The sequence below is a fragment of the Nipponia nippon genome, unplaced genomic scaffold (assembly GCF_047370975.1).
Source record: "Nipponia nippon isolate SJK-2023a ecotype South Korea unplaced genomic scaffold, ASM4737097v1 scaffold_1, whole genome shotgun sequence".
Taxonomy (NCBI): domain Eukaryota; kingdom Metazoa; phylum Chordata; class Aves; order Pelecaniformes; family Threskiornithidae; genus Nipponia; species Nipponia nippon.
The window spans coordinates 112383729-112401368 of record NW_028262290.1 but is presented as its reverse complement, the minus strand read 5'-3'; the positions used below and the strand labels follow the sequence as shown (position 1 = coordinate 112401368).

Genomic DNA, 17640 nt, shown 5'->3' with positions numbered 1-17640 from the left:
GTTTCCTCACTGCATTATTCCCACAGAATACATCTTTTTGTTGTTACCTATAGTTAGATATACTGTCCACTTTGCTTCCCCTGTGACAGACCTCCAGCAAGCCCCCAGTGAAGAACACAAGCTGTTCCCCACTCAAACACAACATCGCACAGAGGGGAGCTGGATCTCACTAACATTCACTAAATTTGGGGGGGGGGAAGCTCTCAGATAGCAGTCCTAAGAGCAAAACGCAGGACTGATTCATAGCGGGAAGAGAGAAATCACCATCTCTTGAGGCAACGAAGCTGCTCCTCCACAAAACAGCATAACTCTAATATCCCCCCATCACAGCAAGACACAGAAAAACAGACTGGAGCTTTGTGTATTAAACTAAACTCCAGGCTACCCACATCTCCCAGTAACATCGACTAAGAGGAAATTTCTGTGTCTAGGCTCACCTGGCGCCCCATGTCCCACGTCTCAGAAGGCAACAGCAGAAGCTGCTGCTACGTTTGTGTAAGGCTAAAGAGAACCACCAGTACAACTTTGAGTAAGACCTTTAATTTCAGTCACATAAGCATTGAGCAGACATTGCAGTCATGACCACTACAGGAGAAAGGGCATACAGCTGGTCTGTACAATAGGTTTAGCTCTTCTGGGAGGACGGTAAGAAAAAGAATTTGCTTGACAACTCATGAAGCAGTGGAATGAAAATGATACTTAGAGATGACCCTGCCATTATTTCCCCCTTCTCAACCCCTTAAAAGAAAACACATGTACATAAAAGCTCACCTTTTTTCCTGAAGCCTGAAAAATCTTGATTAGAGAGCCTGATCGTCTGTCTGTTCGGAAAATATAAACCTGAAAAGTGAAAAAAGAAAAAAGTTAACCAATACTAATTACAAAGCACATAATGGTACAGCATTGGTGCTTTCTAAATAATATCTAAATCACGATTATGGCCATGGCTATTACTAAGATCCAATTTCATGGCCACTTTATTGCTCAGTCTTCTTTTAAAAGACAAAACATAGGGTTCTCCATGATAAATCACAGGCCTCATCTCATGAGAAATGCTTGAATAGTATCTTGTCGCCTACCTTCTGGTGCGCATGTGTGTATGTGTACATATGAGTATTTAAAAGCACCTAGTAAAGGAACTTTACAACTCTCAAACAAGTGGCATCTGGAGACTGCCTGGAAATGAGTGGGGCAAAGGGATGAGAAGGCATAACCCTGCTCCCCTTCCCTTATCCAGCCTTCCCTTCTCAGGGACATGTGCCTGCACGTGCTGCACTGCAAACTTCACAATGCTTTAGCAAAGGTCAGAGTAGAAATCCCAGTTGGACCACCCAAGGCATTTGTGCCATCTCTATCTGAAACAATCTGTAAATCAGAAAACTATTCAAACATAGTCCATTCATTGCTCGTTTGCACAGGAGAAACTGTTCTACCAAGAACTCTCGGGGCTAATACTATTGATGTAGATTCAGTAACAGATCTTGCACCAAAATTTAAGACCTAAAACACATGGCTTGTAGAAAGAGATTCTCTTCAACAGAAAGGCTGGCTCAGTCAGCATCTGAGACTCCTCCAGCGTTTGTCAGGCTCCCTCCTAGCAGGTGCTCACGCACTTTACAGGACAGAGGATCCCTTACTTCCAAGGCCACATGGCGGAGCCAAGCACTTGACATAGTTGAATATGTGGCGAGTTATTAATAGGTGGCGAGACAGAGTTCAAAGTTGTTTTCAGCTGAGAACACAGCACGGATTTACTGTGGAGAATTGCTCTAGATATAAAGAACTTCCCAGGTCTTGCAGTGGCACGCTTAGCAGCGAGAGCACGTTGCCAGGTGTCGCGACTCCAAACCCGGTCTTACTAATAACACTGCTGGTGATTGTCGAGAAATGACTCAGTCTCATTAAGTGTCTTGGCTTTACCTTCGGTGAAAAGAGTGTGACAATGCTAATCACTTTCTATCCGGGAAGTGGAAAGGATTAGCTTATTAGAGAGTGTGGAAAGCACAACGGGACTGCTCAGCATAATGTCCTGTACTCAACACCTCTTACCGCCCCTTTGCCATGCATTCCTGCTACCTACGTGCCATGCCAACGGAGAATAACGAGAGCTTTTGCAACTAGAGCAAGAGTCTTTAAACTACAGGGCCAGCTGCTTTCTCATGGATCTCATGTTAGCAGCTGTTTTTTCCTCCCTCCTTGTACAGAAATTGAATCTGTTCCACAGAGAAAACAGGTTGGAAGGAAGGTGCATTGGTGCAGCCATAACAGACTACCTGGGATAAGGAAACTATGAATTTCCCATATACATCTTCTCAGTAGCAACTGCGCTGCTACTATATACCGTATGTCCCAGTCACGCCAGATCAGGTATATGTACCAAGTTCATCTTCTACTTTTCTTCCATTTTCCTCATTTGCACAGCTACCCCGGGGACACTGTTACTGTCAGAAATAATCTGCTTAAACCAAGGGACCGCGTTGCTGGTAATGGAGATGTCTCACTCCTCATTATTATGACTCAGCTACAACTGATGCAGCAGGAGAGCCAGAGGGAGGAAAATGGGAGGGCCTGCAGGACATCTCTGCTCAAGCACATGGTAGCAGCAGACCCCGAAAGGACCAGATTTTGAATGAAGAGGGGCAAAAGCAGATCCTTTACATCCCTTCCCTCCCTCTCCCCACTCCCACTTCTCCACCTTTAGTTCAGAATTGTATAGGGGTCACAGCGCTCAGCCTCACCCTGCTCCTGATAGCAACCAGGTACTCGATACTGGAACAAGCAGGCACACCTAACTCTCCAGCCATCTCCATCTAGCCGTTCACTTGCTTACATCTTCAGGACATCAAACATATGTATGCCTACAGGAAAACCACTTTTTTTTTTTTCTTGCTTCACAAGACCCTATCACCAAGATTTTTAAGTACAGCTGGCAGAAACCCAGATTCTAATCCACTAAACATCAGCATATTAAGAAGTTTTAAAAGAGACACAGAATCACCTAGTAAATGGCATTTCATGCTACTAGAGATGCTACCTTGAAGTAAATATCGGAACAGTCCACACGCGAAGCATTTTCAAATGTATGAAGAAAAAAAGACAAATTCTCTTCTCAAAGTTTTTTTCATTTCCAGGCAAGGCTTAAGTGATATCTATGTGTTACAAATCCTAAACAGAAGCAGTGTGAAACAAATGTTGCCAGTGTCACGTTAAAACAACTCTTTTAAGGATTCAGTGGGAGACAGAGGAAAGTGAGGGAGGAGGGATGTGAGGCACCTGGAGGAAGAGGTGGAGAAAATTCGATTACTTCAAACTACCTCACCTCTCCCCTGCACAGTGCTCCAAAACTACCCTATAGGCAAAAATCTCTTAGCTTCTCAGACATGTGGGAACTGCATCGATATTACTTTTTTTGCCTTGTTGCATGTGACCACATTATTGTTTGACAAAAAGCCGCACCTTTCCGATGCCTCCATCCTGGGGAGCTCCTCCTACAATGTCCGTGGTAGCCGGCTGAGAAAAATGACCTGCTGTCACCGCGTATCCTGAGCAGGAGATGGGGTGGGGTGGGAGAGGAGAGCAGAAATAAATAAATAAATAAATAAATAAATAAAGCATTGCGGAAGGAAAGAGCCTGAGAAACAGGGTCAACCAGCTGGATCACGCTCATTGGGTTTCACCGCTCCTCTTGGGCTGCGCATTGTTAGCGTTCAGCAACCGTTCTGCCCAGGATCTGCCAATATTCAGCTCGAGAGCTCATGGAGGCGGGAAACAACAGTACGCCCTCCAATACTCTTCCAAAAGCTGGGAGAAGGAAGGTGTGTGTGGAGTTTGGCAAGGGACACACGAAGCAGGTATGGGGAGCAGTTCGGTAACCACAAGTCCAAAAAGGGAAGTGGTAAAACAGGAACAGACACACACAAACAGAGCAAAGAAACCACATCATTGCAGACAACGTATCACATCAGATAGCAACAGTCCCACATCGACCAGACAGAAGTATCCTCCTTTGGCTAAAATCACTGCCCAGGAAGGCTTGGAAATTTACGTGCTTTTTTGGTCGGCGGGGAAGGCAGAGGACAGTAGGCAAAGAGGTCAAAGAAGTTAATGGCTTAAAAAGATTTTTGTTTAGGCAAGAAGAAAAATGGGAAGATAGATCAAAGAAAGAAAGAGTGTATTTGAAAGAAGGAGATCAAAGATTCAGTCTTATTTGATATATTCAAATGATATATAATAACTAAAGAAGAGTAGAGTGCTTTCCTTCTAAGGCTGTCTTGTATTTCCCTTGCTCTTCTGCTGTAAATTATGAGACTCTTGTCTACATGGTAAACACTATAATTCAGGTCTATCAGTGGCAGAACCTATTTATGTCCTTAAACACGTATATATACACTCCTCATTTAGCTATCGCCGAGCAGCATTTTCCAAGTGGTGTTTTTTTAAAGACTAAAGGTTAAGGGGAAAAAGAGAAGTCAGTGAGAATCTTTAGTCCAACAATATCAAACTACTGACTGTTTGAAATGCCTCCTAAGTCTCAACAGTCTTAGGCACCAGAGATTAGGTGGAAGCCTTTAAATTAAGTTTATTCAGGACATTAGCTGGTTTTAGAGCTGGTTTTACAGCAAGTAAAACCAACTGAGTTAAAGATGTACTCAAACCTATAGCCACTCCTTTCGCAACCTCCTTCTGTTGCCAACAACTCACTTACATGGTGCTATTTCTGTTGAAATAAATTTGTATCTGCAATATACATTCTGTAATTATGTGTTGTACCCACTTTAAAGACAGGTGTAAGCAGACACACAGCCTCACTAATGACAAATAATTTGTCTGTCACAGGGCAAAAGCAGGAATGTAGGAGGCCCACTACCATCCAACCTGCTTTTCAGTCGAAACGCATTTTCTATATTAGTCAAAAAAATTATAGCAAAGTTTTTTTAAAACAAGCAAACAAAAATGGAATATTCTGGCTGCTTCTTTGCTTATATTCCTTTCCAGGAAGGTAACCCTTTAATTCAGACATTCTTCCTTTCACACTTTTCATAAAAATACTCCACACCACCAAAAAAAATCAGTATCAACTTTATAGCATTAAAGCCTTGAAATATGTTGTTAGACTAATCCATTCTCACAGCGAGCACCAGAGAGCTGCTTACCAAGGTATGTGTACCGCCTGGCTATTACAGCATCATCGTTCAGCTTGTAATATGTGTTGTCAGTGAGATTCAGTACTTTCACAGTTCCTGTCCAATAATAAGATCCTGGTGCTCCCATGATGACCAGCTCCTACAACAGGAAAAACAGAAGGGTGTGGGGGAAAGGATGGGGAAAAAAATAAACAACAATCAAAACTGGACAAAAATTCATGCTTTACACAGTAATGCAGAAGGGACAGGATATTAACTTAAAACACCAATTATAAGCCCATCTGTAACAATCTCCATTCTGCATGCATGTAGAGAATATCCTTCTTCCCAAACACAGAGGTCACTGCACACACCCTAGACACATAGTCTCCCCTTTTATGACCCACTTCTGCTCAGCTGTTCTGCCGCTTCAATAAAAGACCTTCCTCAGCCTTACTAACCATCAAACTTATCCCTGCTAACACAGTCCTCCCAAAAATCTCTCTCCACCTGCTGCCTTTCCCAAACATCTTCTAGAAGACCTGAAGACCTCCACCAAGTGACAGAAGTGCCCCAGCCCATCCAGACCTACCACTCAGCTACAGACTGTGCCTCAATGCTGGCTGACATGCTATACCAACCAATCATGAAGGATATAGCACAAAGGATTTTGATTTTACAGCTATGAAGCTAAAGAGCTGCCATGCACTCAACAAGCAGGGTGTGCGTTATGTCACGGCTGGAACATTTTGCCTTGCTCTGTCCTCAGATACACTCCGCTCTTCAAGAAACAACCTGGCTATAGTTCATTACACACACCCAACATGATTCAGGATTTTAAAAGACTAGAAATCGGGCAAAGTTTGATCCAGCATCCAAAGGTAGATGCTCATGGATAATGCTTTTGAATCAAAATCAAAGGTACATTTGCATGCAAGAGAGATTGTGAAGAAGTTGCCCCAAAGCATTCAGTATCCTTGGAGGGAAACCTTACTCCTGGATCTGGTTTTAAATACCTCCAGCAAGGGACCAAATGAAGCCTTGGAACTATTAAGCCCAGGTAAGTTCTCCATCCCTGGAGGAGACACAAGGACAGCTGCTTTGCTTCACATCTCCATTCAGTGCAAGGCCATGGGTGCACTCCATCCTTGTGGGAAAACACTCCCATGCCTGGGATCCCTTTGAGTGAGCAGTTCCAGTTGGGGGGAGACGTTAAACAATGGATTTTCCTAGTAAAACTACAGGGACAAGATTGCAAACCCAACCAAAGAGCAGGACATGCTTGGCAACAGCTTTTTCCTTGGGAGGAGCTGTGCCCTTGAGGTCAAGGGATCATTTACCAGCAGGAATGACTACCATCAGCAGTGCTGAATATATGGTAGGGGCTTGCCTGTTTGACCCAAAAAGCCATATATCTGTGTTTCCTGCTCAGTGAGCTGCCATTGGGCTGCAGCAATGAAAGTTCAAAGATATCTTTTGAACTAGGGTAGCAAAGGAGGATTTAAAGCATGGGAACAGAAACAGGCTGGAGAGAGCAGACAAGCCAGGAAACAGCTGCTGCTGGCTGAACATCCAGTTATCAGACAGTGCCACTGTGGCAATGTCGCCTGCCATCACAGTTTACTTAGAAATCACCTTCTGCCATTTCAGAGAGGACACCTGTATTCTGCTTACATCAGCCTGGACAACAAATTCTGCAGACCAGCACATATGTAATTAGAAGTGAGTATATACTTGACATCACAGTGACAAGGAGCCTGACATTGAAATAGCTTTTTTTTTCCTCAAAACCAACCAACCAAACAAACAAAAAACCCCCAACCTTGAAACATTACAAAAAAATATCAATACATACATAAGGGAAAAAATTCATCCTTGACATAACTAAAACATGGCTGATAGACTTCTGTCCAGGAAAGAATACGGTCTGGTATTTAGAACAGCTCTGGAGCATATATTTTACCATGCTATTTTTTTCTCCATCTTTTTGAAATAAAGAACTGAATCAGAACCCTAAAAAAAAGTGTTTATCTTATGTATGTATATGTATGTGCATATTTTTATATTCACATAGATACATATACCCACATGTACATACATAAACAAAACCGTTCAGAGAGGACTGTTTTAAATCATCACTTAAAGTAACGAGTTAACATTAGACACAGAAATATCTCTATGCATTTTTTTGGGATGTACACAATAAAAATGTTCCCTGAGGATGTTCCCCAGAGTTCATTCATTCATTCTTGCACACAGACCTTGAGACACATACGCCTACATACAAACCACTGGACAGGCGTTGTGCAAGATGCAGGCACCCAGGAGGCCAGATGAGGCAGGAGGGTGTTTGCTGGCAGGAAGGGACCAAGCTCAGCGCTCAGCCCACTGTCCAAGCCGCGCTCCGGCCTCCCCTCCTGGGGCATGTGGCAGGAGAGCCGCTCACCAACCCCATCCCTTCCGTGCATGTGACCCTGCTCACCTCGGTGAAGAAGCCCGCAATCCCCGCCTGGCACGAGCCATGCTCCTCCCCATACTTCTTCTTGTACTCTGGATAGAAAAAGGGAACAAAACAAACTGCAGTCATCCCTGGCATGGCACACGTTCTCCACCTGAGCCCTCTGCCTTGCTGTATGCGCAGCCTCAAGGGACACCAGCACAGAGAGCTTTCAGGTTTTACTGATGGATCTGCCACCAATGTGCACCATGGCAGCATCCTCACCAACACTGTGGGGAAAGCGAGGGGCCTGAAACTGCGGGGGGACATCCAGCGTGCTGCCCAGGGAGCTGCTAAACAAGCAACATCACAGTAATGTGATGATAACAGCAGCAGCATCGCCCTGGTAAAGGTGCATCAGCAGATGCCCCTGCCTCCAGCAGCTAGATCCACACAGCAGGGAAGGAGGGGAAGAAAAGGTGATGCCCATGCCTGCGTGCCACCGATCCTGCGCCAGGAGGTTTAATCTCCAGGCTTGTCACTGCCTCAGAGAAATAAGTGATTCCCCCCTACAATGACAGTCACCAAAGCCCCCATAAACATTTCTGGTGGAGGGATGCTTCGGGACACCGGTCCCAGGAGGGAGGCGGTGAGCAAGGAGAGGGCGCTGCCTTTCTAAGTGATCAGACAACATCTGGGGGATACTCAGGTCTGCTGCTTTTCATGGCCAGCTGCTCAGAGCTCCCAGATCACAGGGGATCCAACCAGCATCACTATAGTTTTTGTTTCTGTATTTTATTTAGCAATTTTTTCCCCTATCAGACCTGAGGAATTTTTACTTCATCTTTTTGCAGAAGAGGAAAAATATATTTTTAGAAATACATTCAGTTCAGGGTGGAGCAGGGGGAGGGAGAAAAAAGAAAAAAAGAAGAAAATCCCTTTCCACCCTGTCTTAATCCAAACATTTTCAGTTTAGGAGCATTTAAATTTAGAGCTGGATCAGAACCTTTGCAGGCTTTTTCCAGAGCATTATTTTCAAATATTTACCATACTAATGAGCGCCCAGCTTCAGCATATTGCCACTTCCTGTATATTACAGTAATTCAGGCTCCAAAAACATTCACCATATAGCCTGGTAATTGTGAATTTTTTTTTTTTTTTAGTAAGCACCAGTAACTCATTACTAAATGATAAAGATTTTAATGAAATCAATGAGTAAATGGCCTCTTTGGAACCAAGCAAGTTCCTTTTGAGTTGCATTTTATCTTATTGAAGATCGAAAGGAATTAATTATAAACTGCTGCCTTCTCACAGAATTTTTTCAAAACATTCTATGTATATATATACACATACACACACCATTCCCCCTTTACATATTATATATAGTCTCTTCCTAACATCCTAAAGATGCTCAGATTTTAAGGAATTTGCTGAGGTCACACCAGTTGCACAGGGAGAGGTTTAATTGGAGAGACCATGCAGAACAGTGACTTGATCCCCAAATTACAGCCCAAATGCCTAACGCCCTTGGCCAAGGCAGGGTCCTGCCAAAGCAGATGTGTGTCCCAGCAGACCAGGAGGGCCAGAAGCACACTTGGGTTTCCCAGTGGGAATGCACAACAACAATTTCACTGAGAAATGAAGCCCATATTTGCTCATGGCTATTCAGAAAGTGCTGGGGCTCTGAATCGCTAGCTCTCCACATATAGTCTCTCACAGAGCCAGGCACTCTTTGCCTGGGAAAAAAAATATTTGTTTATTGACGTGAACATTTTTTTATTCAGAGAGCCAAGGAGATGGAGTTTCTCCCTCTGGCATTTCCTGAAAAATAGTGCTGTGCATGTCCTAAAGGACCTGCCTTCACTACAGCTGGATTCCCACCCTTGCATAGGATGAAATGCAGCAAGTTCCACGTCTGTCCCATCCAGATGATTTCACTTCCAGCCAAGGTTTTGTCTTTACCTGATGTACTGAAGTGTGAACAGACCTTGCCTCTTCCTGATTTTGCACTCGACCTACTGTAATTTGAAACAAAACATTGCTAGCCACTGTGGCCCTGGAGGTCTGGAAGTATCCCTTCTGCCTTACCTGCTAAACTTGGCAGCAGGCTTTTGCACTGCCAGAGCTCAAGGCTTTAGAGACCGCCTTCTTAAATCCCACTTCACAGGATTTTTGGGTTTTTTTGTTTGTGTTTTTTTTTTTTTTTGATGGAGGGCTAGAGGGGGTCAGGCTGATGCTCAGGCAGTGCAAGCAAGCACCCTGCCCTGCCTGAAAAGCCACCCCAGGGCCACACAGCCATGGCCGACCTGGACTGCCAGCCAGGCCTCCAGCCCATCACGAGACCACAGCGCCCACCATCCCTTTAGGCACTAGAGGCCACAGTCCCTGCTAGATCTTACTCACGACCCAGGCCAAATGGGCCCCTCATCTAGGACTTGAGAAGAGAGGACTTCTTATGCATATATTTCTTTTGAGAGCAAGCCTCAATGGCTCTCTGCAAGTAGGCCCCGCTGACAATTTGATGGATTTAAAATGTTGTATTTCCCTATAAAATTGTATTATGTTTGGCTCACAGTTTCTTTAAGTGTCTCTTTCAAAAAACACACGGCTCAATTCACTTTGAAATAAAAGAGGAAAATTGCCATAGGATATTTAACTTGCACAGTGAAAGGTTTAGGTCAGGCAAATAACGATATAACCACGGGGAATGCCTCAGCGCAGGATAGGAGGCAAATAAAACTTGTTGAAAATCCAAAATAAAATTTCTTCTTCTCTTCTTTTATAAACCGGCTTGCCAGCACTTTTTTTTCCACAATTCGGCAACACGTAAAAGCCTCAAACACAATGGCGGCTTCCCCAGCCATCAGAGCTTTGCCGTAGACTTGGGTGAGGCTTGAACATCTCCAAACCATCACCCCACATAACTCCAGCCGGCTGAGAGGCCCCATCATCCCCAGAATTCAACTGCAAATGAAAACCAAGGGCATGCAAAACTGTAGGAGGACGGCAGAAGAAATGGTAGCAGCTTTAGCAATGGCACAAAGCAGCTATTCAAGGGTGGTAGATGGATCCATAGCTTCATGCGACTGCGTTTAACAAACATGCAAAATTACTTCATTTCTCAGAATAAACAGAGGATTTTCTTCTGTTAAAACAATACATGCACAAGAATTAAACCACTTCTGCACTCAAGTAAAAAACTTGTTGAATTCATACCATTGTTTTATTATAACAATTTTGCTTACTTTAAAAAAGAAAAAAAAAAGACACCAAATTCAGATCAGGGAGTAACTTGAAGCAAAAGCCCCAACATCAGAGGACACAACACAGCTGATTTTCATCAACAACATACGTATTAGAAAAGGAACAGAAACACGTACATTGTTTTCACTATCAGGCAATGAAAAATCAATTATTCTTTAAAGGAACCAAATGATTATTAACTGCAATGCACAAGGAATGGAAAAGATTTGGTGGTTTAAATGGTTGTGTAATAAACTGAGTTGGTATATCCACTGAAGCTCATACTTCCACAGATACTGTTCATGGCTTTCTGTTATGTTCAGTGTTTTTTAAGTCACTTATATTGGCAATATTGTCTGCTCGAACTAACAGCCCTACATTTCACTTAAATAACTAGTTACATTGTGGTTGTAACAGTGAATAGATGGGATTGCAGCATTTCAATTAAATTCAGAGTTTGGATATAGCCAGTGCTTCTGTGAACTGAAGAAAAAACATCAAAACATTCTGACTTGAATAAATACCTGACAATACTTCTCAGGAGAAAATTAGAGCTTACAGAAGACGACTAAATGGATTCATTACAGTAGCATGGCGTGACGTACAGCAACGACGCACAGCAATGACCATCCTTCCTCCCTACAGGTATCAAGACTCCATCTTATCATTATGCGGTCTGAGCACATCACACATACCAATTAACCTCTATTCCTAACACCTCAGAGAGAGAAGAAAGCTTTAGTGACATTTTGGAAGAGGAAACGGAAACACAAAGGCCCAAACACCCCAGATATTGAGGCTATTTGAGTGTTTAAACCTCCACTGACACAGAGCAGAGATCAGCACCACGTTTTGGGGGGATCAGAGGCAGTTCTCCACAGGGAGCCAGCACCCCAGCCTGGATGGACACTGAACTCCTGGTCTCCAGCATAACCCTTCCAGCACAAAACCACCCCTCCTCATCGGCCCATCTAACTCCCACCTGCATGCGGCTCCCCCCATCCCTTCCCACGTGCTGAGTAGGTCTCCTTCCACCCATGCCCCCATGGTCACAGCCCAGAGCAGCCTCCCACATCCTGGATTGTCACATCCCAGCTCCACAGACTTCTGCCTCCTCCCCAGAGTAGGTCTGCTTCTCCTGAGCAGCGGATGAGCCCAAAAGGCATGAAAACCAAGATTGCTTCCACCTCCCCTCCAGTTCAGTGTACAGCAGTGACACCTGTCACTCATACAACACTGCCATCCATCCATTCACCCATCAATGTAGTGATGAACCAGCAGGAAACCATGCAGTTACTGTGTCAGCTCACAGCTTTTGCACACCTGAATAGCAACATTTGCACGAGGTTCAGATATGGCATGCAGCGGATTCGGTAGTTTCCGTGTAGCTCCAGGCAATAACTGCTGTCATGAACAGATCCTTTGTTTTTACACTTCTTTATTGTTCTTCCTCATCTGCCCACAGACTGCTGTGCACCCCCAACTGCACAGACCACAAGCCACTAAACTAACTGCTGCAGCAACAGCTGATAGCAAAGCAGTAAGATGAGGCTGAGTCTGGAAGAGGTGGCTGCCTCTGTGACTTTGAAGATGTGCCATGAATAAATACATAAAGCAAAAAAGAGAAGATGGCGGCAGTGGTTTGTAGCCATAATGATCTCAGGTTATAAGAGAAGTAAGGCTGAGGAAGAAGTAATTGGATAAAACAATATACAAACAGGATAAGCTGTGATGTGTGATGATTCTGAAGGCAAATGCTCCTCAACTTCTTCTCTGAGCAAACCTCTCTAGAAGTCTGTAAGCAAACTTTAATGTCGTAACATAGCACAAGCTCCACAGTGCAATAAAATCCTGTATCTAACATCTTCACAGAGGGAAGCAAAGTGGACAGTTACAGTAAACTATCATTTGCACTGGAAGCCTCTTCTTCCTATCTGACAGTGTTTAACTACACTAGGAAGAAACAGTAGTAATCTTTCTGACCTAGCATTGTGGTATTGGGTTTGCACCACAAAGCAGGGATGTTTTGATGGCTCCCAGAAAACCAACTGTGGTCTGGACTCTGTGGGAAAAATCGCATATCCCTTTGGAGGCAAGGCATGCGAGCATGTGCTGTTCCCCTTATTTACTAACCAAAGGGTCCATCGGTCTTCCCCACCTCCACCACCCACTCCTACCACAGAGGACTAGGAAACCATCCCAGCTCTCCCCATAAGCTGGGCTGCCTTGCACCATTGACACGGCCACCCTTCTTTGCAAACTGAATGCATTGGGGGGCGGAGGGGGGAATGAAGAGGCAGCTTCCCTTTTTTTGGAAGGCCATTAAAACTATGGGAAAAATAAACAAGTGAAAACACTGCCTGGAAGAGCGTGGCTCCATACACCAGCTATACCACAAAGGGCATCCAGCTCATATAAACCAGATTAGTTCCTACTCAGAAAGATTGCATTTAACTATTAGGCTTGCTGCTCTTCTCATTAGCTCTCAATCGCTTCCAGACTTCTGTCAGCCCTTTCAGGGAAGCCAGACAAGAATAAGATAGATTGAGACTACTATGTTGTTGCACCACTACCATCCAGTCAGGAAATTTCCATTTCCTCCTTTGTCTTTAATTATTAAGCCTGCTTTATGTGGAGAGAAAACATACTGTATGCATTAAGTACGTCTGTCCCAAGGTCAGACTCCTCTCTCTTTCTGGCACAAGACTTTTGTTATACAAGCTAATAATCTGTCTCGAGGTGCACACACACATGGAGATGGATGGAGACTGATGTGCACTCAACTGGCCTGCACCCTTTGCCAGTTAGGCGAGAGCCAGCTCCGGTTGTGGACCACGCAGCCGCATCAGCCTCTCACAGGGCCCATCGCCTTAGCTGCGCTAACGACGGGGCTTCTGGAAAAGACCACACGACTGCCTGCACCCATTCGTGCATGGCATATCCCGGAGAAAGCAGAGATGCCGGGACCTCGGCAGGCGAAGGTGCGCTCCCCAGTGCAGGGTTTGCAGCCGAGGGTCTGGCGGCCTCCCGGCAATGGCCGCAGGGCCCCTCAGTGGGGCAGCACTTCAGCTGCACTACACATCGCGTTTATTACCCCTATCAGACTTGCCGCCTCTCCCCTTTGGGCTGTTCCTCAGTGTCAGTGGAAGAAAATTTCTTCCGCTGCTTCCAGAAAGTGAAGGAAAAAAGTTACAAGGATGACTGCAACCTTATTTCACAGCAAACCTCAAGCAACGAATCCCTCTGCATGACGTACCACGGCTGTCTCTCTCTTTGAGCTTGTTTTGTTGAAACCTAAAAGATCCAGGAGTAAACAAATGCAGCCATCCCTCGTGATACTTTGTGATTTCATGTCTGATGGCGGGGAGAGAAAAATCAGTCCCAAACCTCCAAATTTCACTCTAGCATGGAGTGAAATTAAGCCAACATCATACTGTACCAGCCCTGCCAACTTTCCACTGGCTGCTCTGCGTGTACTAGGCCCACACATTTCTATTTTCTAGCAATTCCTGGCAAATATCCTGTCAGATTAGCAGCAGTTTTACTCCGAAGACACGATGCACAGAAAAACACAAGCAGTTTGTCTCTTCCAGAAACCACCTCTCCACCACAGCTTCAGGCAAGCCGCTTTCAAGGCGGCGCAGGAGCAGTGACACAGGCTCAGAGGGAGCCCTGGCAGCATCCCCACGCATGCATGTTGACCATAAAGTTAATATCGGGTGATTTGCAGTGCATTACCTCAGTGTGAGGCCTTATCCTGATTTTGCTGACAGGAACAAGAGGATAAAAAAAAAAAAAAAAAAGGACAAATACAGTAGGACGGTGCTCACGACCGGAAGGCTTACATAGTTTACCTGGATTCTGCTGCAAAGCAGCTGGCGTGGCTGGGTCAAGAGACTCAGAACCCCTCACATTTCAAATAATGACCAGCTTCAGTGATGGGAAACGCTCAATGCACAAGTGCGTGCAGTCTCCAGAAGGTGCATGGGTTTGCGGTGGCAGCTCCCCGAGCAAAGCCCAGAGGTAAGCGAGGAGCCGCCTCAGGAGAAAGAGCGGGCATGGAGCAGACCCAGTTCTGTCACAGAGCTGGCTTCATGGGCCACCAAGTTGGGACACAGCCACTTGACAGCAGCACAGAAACTTGCCGGGACATCCACCACCTTATCCCTCTCCCACTTACTAATGTCAGCAGCAAGCCTGCTGCTGGCTGCTGCTAACTTTGGATGGGGAAGAAATGGATAAAAGCAAATAAATAAAATCAGAGGTCTTGCCCACAACAAACCCTGCTGCGTCTTGGCCTCTGAACTCCCACACTTCCTCAGTCTCCTACAGGCGAGAGGGGAAAGATGCTGCCCAGGACAGACAGGAGAAACCAAGAAGGCGCTTCCCCCCATATGTTTCACTGAAGGCCAAGAAATCTTAGGAGGTATCCTGTCTTCTTCCTAACAACACACTCGTGCCTCTGGTTTAGTTAATTGCTCTTGGCCAAGGAGACACTGTCTTCTGAAGTCTTTAGGAAAGGAAACATGATACAAGAGTCTCACATGCACCAGAGAGCTGGAAAATTAAAATGTTGACACTTGGGATTTGGAGCAGAACCAACAGGCGCAGCCACCCACTGGTCAGAGCTGGAGCCCTGCCTCTCCATGCACCCCAAACCCAGACCTTCGGAGGATCTGAACAGGGACTGAGACACCTTACAGCACCCGAAACACAAAAGCTCCCCAAAGTGAGCAAGGTGTTAAGCAGCCCTTTTTGTCTCCTCTAGTCCTCTGATAAATCACAACACAAATATGAAAGCTTTTCCATAAGATGGGAAAATTGGTTCCCGATTGCAATGTAATTCAGGATTTTTACTCTGTGCCACAGTGAAGCATGAGAGACCAAGCTCAGACCAATATCTACTCATTATTCACGTAAGGGAAGAGAGAGCTGCTGTCTCAAAAACACAGTTCAGAAATGTATTATTCCTCTCGTAAAGCGTGATCACGCACAGTAAGTCACGGGACCTGTTCAGCCATTGTGCTACTCTCCCAACTGCACCCAAAACCCAACCGCCACCCCGGCTGTGCCACAAGGCAGCCATATGTTACAAAAAAAAAAAAAAAATCAGTAGCGAGGGTTACAGTGGATGGGTTTGGAAATAGAAGGAAAACACAGCAGCTGTAAAACGAGAGCGCAGCAAGGGAGGTGAGCCCCGCTCCCGGCCCCCACGCTCCTTACCTTCATAGCAGGGCAAGAGCTTCCTCCCGTTGGGCTGCAGGTTGGGGGGAATAATGTTGCAGAAGCCGTGGGGCAGGATGTACTCTGTCTCGTAGTAGATGTTTTTCCAGCGGTGTGCACACGCCTAAACAGATCACATCACATGCGTTATTGACCCAGAGTCACAGGAGACCAAGGCAGAGCATGCGTGAACAGGACCTTTCAGCATCACCTTCCCTCCACGACCCCATTGTCCTCTCCTTACATCCCACTCTTTCTAGATAAAGTTTCTTCTCACTGTTATCTTCCACAGCTCATGACACTGCCTGATCTGGCAGCTCAGATCTCAGCCTTCACACATGCATGACCAGGAAAACAGCAGGTCTCAGAGCAAGACAGAGCCCATACTGGAGGTTTCAAGATTTCTCACTGTGAATCCTCACGGCCACTGAAGCTTTTCTAACTAAAGATGCACTAACAGAACGCAGCCAAGCCAGAAGAGGGGGAAAAAACGGGAATAAAGACATTGAGAATACACATAAGAGGATCAGAACGGATGCTAAGACTCAGAAGGTTACTAAGACTATATTAGAAGGTTATCCTACCAGAGGATGCACGTGTGAGTCAAAGGCTTGTCTCGCTGGGAAAGGCAGCTTTGTTTCTGGTGACAGAAGAGCTGGGCCTTGCTTACTGGTCATGAATTTAAGTGAAAATGCCAGCGATTTTGTGGCAACAAGAGTGGCAACACCAGTCAAGGTGCAGATGAGCTGCAGAGATCAGGAGGCCTTTCCCTCCATAGCGAAGAATAAGATCACCCTGCAAAACCAGAGCTAAACCAGTCTCACCAGGACACTTGCTCAGTACAGCTGCCACACACACAGGCACACATACAAGCAATATGGAGACTGGTGCACGCCTTCCCAGAACCCATTTGCTCCAAAAATTAACACTGCATTGCTGACAGACAAACCACAAGTTGCCCGATGCTCAGAGGTGACTTGGAATAAAAGGAAATGAAATGTGAAACAGCAAGGGCTTTGAACTTGAGCACATGCTGGGCCACATCTCCAGATGGTATAAGTCACTGAAGTCAGTGTAGATGTGTCCATTTATATCATTTAAGGTTTGGTACCATGTGAACAGAGCAGCCTCTATGCTACAAATCATCTCCTCCGCATACTTTCAACTTTTCCTGGAAACTTTGTGTCAGCCCCCTTCGATCCGCACATTTCACCCTATCCTCCCCAGACGAGACACCCTCTGTGTTCTTCCCTTTGCGCTACCCCACTTTTCTGCCTCAGCACCTCAGAGCTGCCCATGGGAGCACCTCAACATCGCTAAAAAATATATCCATAAGACAGGCACAGTTGTGTCACTTATCCAGTGAAGGACCTGGGAAGTGTATCAACCACTGGGAAGCTCAGAATTCAATCCAACACACCTTCCCATACACTTAACCCCAGAAAGACATAAAAGGGTAATACTACTCTCATTTTTTTAACTGAAACAGAGCAAAACCAGTTGTGCAAAAGCCTGCTCTGCTGTTAGCAGTGCTGCATTTGGAGTTTGATATTTATTGCTTTCCTAACCTTCAGTACTCAAGCAGAAGCACGTATCTCCTGAAGATGGCTATCG

The 17640-nt window shown here is 45.3% G+C and overlaps 1 protein-coding gene across 2 annotated transcripts in view; it reads right to left on the bottom strand.

The window, feature by feature from the left end:
* Positions 1-17640, bottom strand: part of ITGA9 (integrin subunit alpha 9) — a 234529-nt gene that overhangs the window by 201883 nt on the left and 15006 nt on the right. For both annotated transcript variants that reach the window (XM_087767376.1, XM_087767382.1), the window contains exons 4-8: positions 16027-16150; positions 7606-7673; positions 5154-5283; positions 3457-3542; positions 772-840 (exon numbers count right to left, since the gene is read on the bottom strand). In XM_087767376.1, coding sequence (XP_087623502.1) covers positions 772-840; positions 3457-3542; positions 5154-5283; positions 7606-7673; positions 16027-16150 — 477 coding nt within the window. The remainder of the gene's footprint in view (positions 1-771; positions 841-3456; positions 3543-5153; positions 5284-7605; positions 7674-16026; positions 16151-17640) is intronic.